This window comes from Orbicella faveolata, unplaced genomic scaffold, assembly GCF_042242905.1.
Source record: "Orbicella faveolata isolate gen_17 unplaced genomic scaffold, um_ofav_v1 contig_12, whole genome shotgun sequence".
NCBI lineage: Eukaryota > Metazoa > Cnidaria > Anthozoa > Scleractinia > Merulinidae > Orbicella > Orbicella faveolata.
In genome coordinates, this window is record NW_028301539.1 from 29,007,157 (window position 1) to 29,017,125 (window position 9,969).

The window sequence follows — 9,969 nt, forward strand, 5'->3', positions numbered from 1 at the left end:
CGCTTACGCGCTGTAAAATTTGTTCGCCCTATATTTCGTCAAACAAAGTTAATACAACGTAATTAATAGATTTAAACGAATTTAATGATCAATATTTCTAATGAGCCAGATTACAATTGTGTGGTGATCGGGCAAGTTCAAAAAATTGCCGAAATTTAAAATTGATGAAGGCTACGCGATTTTGGTTACTTTCATACATGGCAGTTTTGTGGGAATGCCGCCTCAATCTGGCTATTTGCCATGCTAACGACTTTATGATTAAGTTGATTAAAACTCACGATGCATCAAGTTCACCCCGTTTGATTCGTATCGGCAGTTTTTTTCTCGCGGCGAAAGCGAGGGGAAAGGGTTGGGAAGTGGATGGGTGGATAAGGCTAAGGGCTACACATGCGGCTATGATCATAGGCTCGATTACCAACCGCTGTTCGAGAAAGCAGCCCTCGCTCCTCCCCCCCGAACTCTATCTTCTAGAGGAGGAGAGCAGTCGGCCGGACTCGAGTGAGCAGTGGAAATCGAGCCTACTAAGGTAAATATAACAAACCCATGACTGTACGGTCACTGTAGGTTATTCTGGAAATCGATAGCTCATACGGGTGAGCACTAGATAGCATTAAATTCGACAAAATGTTACTTTTCGTAAGTAATCATGTTGTTTTCACAATTAAGGGAGATGTATTTCACGGTTATTTCTAAACACATGGATAAAATGTGATCAGTAATCCACTGCATTTAATTCTATCCATTTCAAAGTCTTATCTAAGACTAAAAATACATTAGTGATAGCCAGGTGATAACTTGTTGTCTTTTTTAACATAATTACAAAAATAACAACAAAAACATACGATATATTATTTTCTCAACTAACAGACAAGCTAAAAGACATCACTGACACCAGCTAACTTTGTGCCTAAAAACTAATGATTACGAAAGACTATGAAATATATCATAAGATATTGGATCACAGCAATAGCTCAACTCTTCTCTTGGTTTTCACCGACCAGGTCTGTCTGTTACGTTATACCACAGGTAGCCCAAGGTCAACATGTGAGCGAGTGTAACAGACAGTTCAACCCCAATTAATTAGTTGTAAAGAAAGAAAAATTATGAGAAATTCTCAGCTGTTTGAACACATTGCACATGGTAAGCGTTTGATTGCTATTTCCACTGTTGATCCTGTTCTTCACAAAGATCAAACTGTAACTTCCTTCCTTGCTTGACCAATCAGGATTCAGCAGGCGGGAAAAACTGTGCCGTGTCCTGACGTCAATGTTTGTTAACGGACGAGAAAGGCACTGAAGTCTATCAGCTTTTCTCACTGGAGATGGTATTGAATATATACAATGCCTAAACCCGTATCAGATTGTAGAACGTGGAAAATATGAAATTAAACATTTTGTCGACATTTTGTGCCCCAAAGTTTTAATTTGGCGCTAAAAAATGGGTCGCCCGCGAGGGGAAACTCGTTCATCCCTCGTCGAGTATCGTTAAGTAGGAGAATAGCTGTGTTATTTTGAAAAAAAAAAGATGTTGTTCCTTGTCAAATTAAACCCAGAGTTCTCGAGCTAGAAGAGGCCAGAGTAACTTAAGCATTGTCTTTATCTTTGCTTGCTGGGAGGAAAAAGACTATTATCATGTCCTTTAGGTAGGACAACTTGGACTTGACTGCCGCTCGTATTGCGGGCGCAGCCACCTTATGCGAGGTTAGTTAAAATCTTTGGATAAAGTACCCGTGTCCGTCACAGACACGTAACTATATCCTGTACGACTGGTTCATTTTTTGCAGGCTGTAGTTCACGGTCGCCATTCTCCCTCGACGTCACTGGGCAAGAAAATCGGTATGTCTTGTTCAGCGTCTTATTTTTCACTCTTCTTTCAAACGTCTTCTGACGAGTTTCTCCTAATTGCTTCGTTTTTAAACATCGGAAAAACGCTTTAAATCCTTTAGCAAATTCTTGATTTAGTGTGCCGTAGATGATCGGATGAGCAGCACTTGTAGCAATCACGAGAAGAACGCAAAGTTTCTTAGCAACGGAGTTCGGATAACCAAACACGCCGCACAACCAGGTCACGTGATAAGGAAGAGTAAAAAGAGCATAGACAGCAGCTATGACGATCAGCATTTTAATCACCTGAAAAAAAGTTTAACACAGTTTGCGGGTGAAATACCTCCAAAAACATATAGTAAGGTCGAAGATACCAGTTGCTTTGCTACAAAGCCGAAAGGTCAAGGCTGTTAGACGAAGGCTCACAGGAACATAGTCCCGAATGGCAAGTTACAACAACCTTTAGTGGCTACCACGTGACTAAAGTCCAGCTTAAAATGAGTAACAATGATACTACGATATGAAATGTAACGGAACACTGCATGCAATGGCAGCATGTAAACTATAAATGCTACCATTTTCTAACGCTGACCCTGACCCTAATCCCCAATTTCTTCTATCTCGATGGCAAACCTGCGATAAGATGTTCGTAACCGCAGCTTACATACCTACTGTATAGGTGCGTTAATAAAAGAGTAATGATTGGCTTAGTCACGATTTGACTAAATACGTCTCCTGCTGCCTCGTAACCGGGCGTCACTCCTTAGTGAAAAGGGGAGCGCTTGGAGTTGTGGGCCAGCTACCATCAAGCACCGCTCTCTCTCTGCTTCATGCTCATCTCCGACGAAACATGACCGCGCATTTGCACCCATGGAGAAGATCTTAAAAAAATAACTCCCCTCTCTTTTAGGTCAAAATTAAAGCACGGTGTTGCGGTACGAACTAAATATAACTCCACGTGACGAACACTATACAACTGAATGATAGTAAATTAAACTTCTATCTTACTACACAACAAAAGACCTCGATTGAAACAATGGGAAAACGCTGTCCACCTTCCAGAGATTTATCAAATGAAGATAAGGTAAATACCACTCTTTTGAAGTGCCACAGCCAATATAAGCGACAGTAGAAAATTATCAGCTACTGCTATCCGTTTATTCAGCTGAGTATTGTATGATTCTTATGCTGATTTTCTCCGAACATTTCCGCCGTTGCATCCAATAGCTAAAATTCAACCTTGCTATAATTTATTATTTAGTGCGAATCGCGTCATTATACCCGTCTGACAATATCAAATGGGCAGTTTTACTGAAAGATCCTCCTTTGTTTTCTTTGTCTTCTATTATACTCTGAGAGCTATTTACTGTCTGAATGATATAAATTTTCACCGACTCGATAAAAAACAGTTAAATTTTTTTGATATGTATCTCCAAAATAAGAGAACACGTATCGGCAACATCACTTTTTTAAGAGAGGAAAATTCTATGAAAGAACGGACTTCATGTTTGTTTGGCATGAAGGTGAATGTTTTGAACATGGTAACCATGGTAATATCTTACTTTTAAATCTAATTTAAGTCTATTGTAATTTTGAAAGCGACTTTAAGATACCCACCCACAGCTGAATAAGTAAATTCCTCTTTTACAGCTCAGGCAAAGGCGTCTCTCAGAAAACTGGCCTAATGGTCTTTGGGAAAAATTTGTTCTTATCCATTCCGCATATAAACATGATAAACGGCCACTAGAATCAAGTTAAGACTTTCCTCTCTGATAAACGGCCACCCTCGGTGAAAGGGATAGTGGCCGCTAAAAAGGGGTTGGCCGCTTAATTACTGACCGCTTAATAGAGGTCGCCGCTTAATAGGGGTTCGACCGGTACCGAGGTCTAATAAAGTGTCCAATTAAACTTATTTTACCTTTTTGTTTCTGTCTGATCGTTGCTTGGTTGGATTGAGCCGGCCCAGTGTTGTGCTTGAGTTAAGATGACCGCATATGCGAGTATAACATGATGCGATAATGGCCATTGGAATCACAAACTGTATTACAAACAAGCATAAGAAGTAAAATCGTTCAAATTGAGCGCTCGGCCAAATATCTGTGCAAACGGGGTGGCCACTTTCACGCTCAACCACAGTCAAAGCGAAGTTGAACGGCAGAGTTATGAGGGTGGAGAAAATCCAGATCAACAACAGCGCGATTTTAGTGATTTTGATGGTGAACCTTGGCCCCAGGGGATTTACTATGGCTCTGTGTTGGTCAATAGTCATTAGCACAAGAGTGGCGGACGACGCAGTAATGAAGAGGTAAGTCAGCATTGGAACTGTCTTGCATAACACTGCACCAAAAGGCCAAACGTATGAGTTTTCTTGGTACGCCAGGCGAAATGGCAGATTCACGGTCAAGACGGCAATGTCGACCGCGGCCAGATTACAGATGAACATGTTGCTTACAGTTCGAAGCTTCCTTCTTTTAACCACCATTCGGAACACAAGAGCATTTCCAACGACTCCCAAGAGAAAGACGAGAGAATAACAAAACAGTTTGAAAATTTTGAACGATAAACTCTCCGTCGGAAAGCTGTGGGTTTCTGTGGCGTTAAAAGTGTCGCCTGCGGAATCGTTCCAAATAAGATGTTCCTGGAATTCCATGGTAAAAGTGATTTTTAACTGCCAATTCCTTAAGCTTAACACTTTTGCTTTAAAACTTCACTCTTAAAAATCCACAGAAAAATAACTTCACTGCCACCAGTTGTGGGTAATATATTGTGGTTATCCCTCCTTAATCCAAGAGACTTTCTTTGTCACCTTATCGACTTTGATATTCATAAGCTCTCGAAACACTCTAATGATAATTTCTTTGGAATAGAGATGGTGCAGATGGCAGCTATTTGGCACTTGAAACAGGTTTCACGAGGATAAAAGTAAACTTTGACTCTAAACGTTTCGCAGAAAGGGATAGCTGTGCTGTCTTTTATGAGGCCAGTCTTCGCAAAACGAACCATAATGATGAAATATGTAAATGTTATTTTGTAAAGGCTAAACCTCGTTAGGAAATTAAAATGCTGTTTGCTGACTAATTTAAATAATGTTTCAATATTCATGATCTTTTGTTCGGCTTCTTTCTGTTAATTTTCTAAACCGATTACCTTACACTCCTTATACAAATGTAAATTCGGAGAAGCCAGTGATACATCAGACCCCTTTACGTTGTTTTTCTTGACACGTTTAATCCGTCTCTTAGATACGTGACAATTTTTACGAATGAAGTATCAGGAAAATATTGACTGACGAATCGAAAGCAATAAATGCTTTAAAAAGAGCAAGTTGTTACTGGAGCTTCATTTTTTTATGCTACAGACACTCGACTTGTTCTACGACGACTATATATATAAATCTAAATGTTTTTAAAAAACTACTAAAAGATCCAATTAATAATGGTAATAGGACTGAGTGGAGTCCAATTCGGTCTGTAATCATACGAGTGATTAACACGGAAAATCGGACGATGGAGAAGTGGAAGTCCGATTTGTTAATCACGAGTATGATTACAGACTGAATTGGATAGCACGATGTCCTGTTACCAATTAATCATAACCATTACAATTTCCCACAATTTGAAAAATAGCTTTTAATAGTCATTTTAAATATCATAATTAAGAATTTGGGAATAGCTTGCAAAATGCATATTGCTGTCAAGTTTCTTTCAAAACAAAAACCGCAAACTAAACCTCCACAATTTTACTAAGTCAATCTCTTGAATTGGTTACTATAGTGACTGTAATCAATGTTGTGATTGGTGGATTTAGTGGAGAGGACTTACAATGATTGGCTCATGTAACTGTCCGACTACAGGGGTCCGATTTCAGCCAAATGTCCGAATACACTGTCCGATTACAACTTTGCAGATAAATTACAGCAAAATGTACCAGTTTATGCACCAATCACATTTGAGGAAATTGTAATTGTTATGATTAAGGCGGGAAACCGGTCTGGAGTTAAAATCATGATAGTAGGTTAGTAGCTACTGAGTTCTACCGATAAGCGTTTTCTGTGATAATGTGAATTTTTTTCCAGCTGTTGTTTTCCGAGATGCGCGACCAGATCGCATAAGAATTGTGCATAAAGCTGATATTGTAAGTCTATTGATTATGTCGCAAGATTTTTTCTTATCGACAAATCGCGAATATATGATGGGCACGGCATAAAGTACACAAACGTTAAACGTGAGTAAACTTTGTGCAACAACTGAACAAACTGACTATCTCGAAGGTTTACAACAAAAAACGCCTTTTCTCTGCTTCAGAATTTGCTGGAATTGTGTACAACAACAACACATGTTTAGTAACAATATTTTACACATATTGATTAATGTTTAACAACCATAGCAGGTAGTATTTCACCCAGAGTAAACCATAAGAAGCAAATCTATCCCGAGTTGGCGATATGACAATGGTTAAAAAGCACCGGGAGCTATCACACATATACACGTGGACAAAAAGGAAACCAAAAACAGACAAATGAAACAGGCGCAGTAATCATAAAGTATCCACGCTATTGTTTATGTAAAATGAACTGAGTAGCAAATTAGATTTTATAAAAGAGTCTCAATGGGGTGTTGGTTTTTACGGCTAACGGTTAATATTTTAGCTTGTTTATGGCTAACAGCCAATTATTTTTCCTTAAGTTTGAAAGAAATCTTAGAAATTAATTACAATCGTCTAAAACAGTTAGGAATTGATTTTCATCGTTCAAAAAAGAGAAATGTTTATTTGATTATTATAAAACACAGTTTTAGGTCTCAGGACCATTCAGGGATGGAAAACGTATTAATATAAGGACTGTAGACTAATATAGTTTCTACATTCTCCTGGCTTTTTCCTGCTGTATTACCAAACCATAAGACAAGGCACAAAAATGTCTTGACAAATGTGACAATAGGTTTTTCCTGCAAACACTGTAAATTTCTGACTGGAAGGACACATGAACTAAAAACTGGGGGAATCTAACTCTTGAGAGCACTGCTTGCTTGCGGGAGTGGAAATTCGTCACGATTTCCTGGTACACGAGGATCTACTTCAATGGACTTCGCTACGGACGTCAGGGAAGAGACGTAACTTTGTCTAACAGTAGCTAGTTTACTCTTCACTCGACAATACTAATCTTCGTAATCGTCGGTGTAATCGACAATGTAATCGAAAAAACTTTACAAACGCACTTGCTAATTATATATCATCCTTTATAAGTCAACTTACAATATGACAATGCAACAATATGAGCTCAGTGAAAATACTTTAGTTAAGATAGCGAATTCTAATCAACTCTACGCAGTTTCCTAAATTAAATAGAGAGTTAAGATTAACATTCACAGCTTGAAATTAAGACAGAAAGAACTTAGGAAATTAAACGTACTAGTGCGATAATTAAACATGAACCTTCCTCTGCCTCTCCCCCTGAACCAAGTTTAGATCTACGAACTGAACGTAAAGATACCAAAGTGCCTACGAATGGATGTTGAGCGCGGCGAGCAGACGTACTTGTTTACCCAATGAAAGCCATCCCAATAAACTCCGAGCTTGCATCGAGATGCTTGTCCGGGCGTAAATGAGCGTTTGATTAATCAATCTAAAACAGATCTTAAGGAATAGAAACCCAGATGATCTGGAACACTTGTCTGAGTGTGTCGTTGGCAGAGGGAGCCACGTGCAGTATTATCATGCTCGGCAATTGAAGTTATTGTGTAGAAAATATCGCACAATTACACAGCCGAGGGCAAAAAAAAAAAAAAAAGCGCGAGGAGAAACTTAGTACATGGAGCTAAGATGGATTGTCAGTGCTTTAGGTGACTATGCACGGCTACCAATGGCTTGGCCAATCGCTTGGCCAATGGCTCGTACACGCAACGAATCGTAAAAGTCCGTAAGTAACGACCTCCGAAAGAAGTAAGCCCACCCCCCATCCCCTGAGAATAGAGGAACTAAGGTTCAAAAGTATAATTATTTTTTCCATCAATAACCTGAATAACGTACAACAAACGGATGACGATTCAACTAGGGAAGGAATAGCTTATTCCAGGAAGCGTCATGAAGCGCCCTGGTAAAACAAACCCCGCAAAATTTTCATCAAGTAACAAGACTGTCCTTACAGGACCTTTTCTTCAAATTGAAATTACTAAAATTCACAACTTTGCATCACTTTTAATAGGAACGCATAAAAAGAACGTGTAATCATATTGAAATTAAAAAGTCGACCAGAGCAGTTAAACATTTATAAAGCAGACTAACGTAGCAGTGCATCATGAACAGTAAAAATAGTTTAAGGTATCTTACATCACGGTCTACATATAAAGTGCCCACCCATGTGCCAGCAACATAAATTTGAACTGGAACGAAGAATTTCTAAATGATTTATAAGAACTCAGCGTTTTTACGAATTACACCCACAGCCTTAGAGGAATACAGCCCTGTTCTCATACAATTAAAAAAACAAACAAACAAACAAAAACACCAGGAAGAGATACTTACAGTAGAAGTCACTTGCGTCCCCTCATAAAGTGAGAGATTCTCGCCCATATCAACTTTCTTTTCTCTTGTAAGTTCTCGCGCGTTTCGAGATACGCCACACTCGCGTTTTAGGTGCAGGGATCCCAACCAACGCTTACCTAACTTTTTAAAGATGCTGCTTTTAGCCCTCCTCCAAATCTAAACACGTGTCTTTCACTTGTGGAAAACTATCGATTTGCTCAGTGTTTGGGTTGGAGATTCTCGCCCATATCAACTTTCTTTTCTCGCGTAAGTTCTCGCGCGTTTAGAGATGCACCAATCTCGCGTTTTAGGTGCGGGGATCCCAACTAATGCCTAAAAATGCTACCTTTAGCCCTCCCCCAAATCTACACACGTGTATTTCACTTGTTGAACTCTGTCGCTTTGGGCAATGCTTGGGTTAAAGATTCTCGCCCATTGATATCTTTTTTTCACTTGCGTATTCTCGCGCGTTTAGCGATGCGGCACACTCGCGTTTTTTGTGTGAAGGTCCCAAAACTATTCTTACGGGGCTCTTTAAAACTGCTAGTTTTGGCCCTCCCCCAAATTTACGCAAGTGTATTTCACTTGTGGAAGTCTATCGATTTGGACAGTGCTTGGGTGAGAAATTCTCGCCCATATCAATTTTCTTTCCTCTTGTAAGTTCTGTCGTTTAGAGATGTGCCACACTTGCGGTTTTGGTGTCGGGATCTCAAACTATGTTTACTGGACTTGTTAAAGATGCTAGATTTGGCCCTTTCCCAAATCCACACACGTGAATTTCACTTGTTGAAGTCTGTCGCTTTGGACAATGCTTGAGTTGGAGATTCTCGCCCATTTATATATTTTTTTCTCGCGTTTTTTCGCGCGTTTAGAGATACGCCACACTCGCGATTTCCGTGTGGGCATCTCAAACTAAGTTTACTGGACTTGTTAAAGATGCTAGATTTCGCCCTTTCTCAGATCTACACACGTGTGTTTCACTTGTGGAAGTCTATTGATTTGGACAGTGCTTGGGTGAGAGATTCTCGCCTATATCAAGTTTCTTTTCGCTAGTCAGTTCTCGCGCGTTTAGAGATGGGCCACACACGCGGTTTTGGCGTCGGGATCTTAAACTATGTTTACTGGACTTTTTAAAATGCTAGATTTGGCTTCTTCTCAAATCTACACACGTGTATTTCACTTTTGGAAGTCTGTCGCTTTGGACTATGCCTGGGGTAAAGATTCTCGCCCATTTATATCTTTTTTTCACTCGCGTGTTTTCTTGAATTAGTTTAGAGTCCCTGGGACGCGGAAATATCGCTCAAGTTTCTGGAAATCGACCCAAAGTTGGTCAAAATCACGCTGCGCGTAGCCCAGTCTCGGCGACTTTCTAGTCACAAAGTGGCTATATTTCGGTCAGAGTGCTCATAACCAAGCGTTCAAAAATTTTTCCTGTCCATTTCACTGAAAACCAAAGTCTTCTCGAATTGATTTAGAGACCCTGGGCCTCGGAAATATCGCCCAAAATAATGGAAATTGACCCAAAGTTCGTTAAAATCACGCTGCGCGCAGCCCGGTCTCGGCGACTTTCTAGTCACTAAGTAGTTATATTTCGGCCAGACTGGTCATAACCAAGCGTTCAAAA

The 9,969-nt window shown here is 39.8% G+C and overlaps 1 protein-coding gene across 1 annotated transcript; it reads right to left on the minus strand.

Moving 5' to 3' along the window:
* Positions 1–1,638: 1,638 nt before the first annotated feature.
* On the minus strand, positions 1,639–4,473 carry LOC110053311 (neuropeptide Y receptor type 2-like). The gene is made up of 2 exons (XM_089279536.1): positions 3,742–4,473; positions 1,639–2,129 (listed from the first exon to the last, which is right to left on the minus strand). Exons 1-2 carry the CDS (start codon positions 4,471–4,473, stop codon positions 1,737–1,739), a joined length of 1,125 nt encoding a protein of 374 aa, XP_089135662.1. The 3' UTR covers positions 1,639–1,736.
* Positions 4,474–9,969: the final 5,496 nt, after the last annotated feature.

Bases quoted from the DNA above. Each gene is read 5' to 3' on its own strand.
- LOC110053311 (XM_089279536.1), bottom strand. From the start codon at position 4,473: ATGGAATTCCAGGAACATCTTATTTGGAACGATTCCGCAGGCGACACT. The intron at 2,130-3,741 runs GTAAAATAAGTT...ACTTTTTTTCAG, and splicing joins GATCAGACAGAAACAAAAAG to GTGATTAAAATGCTGATCGT.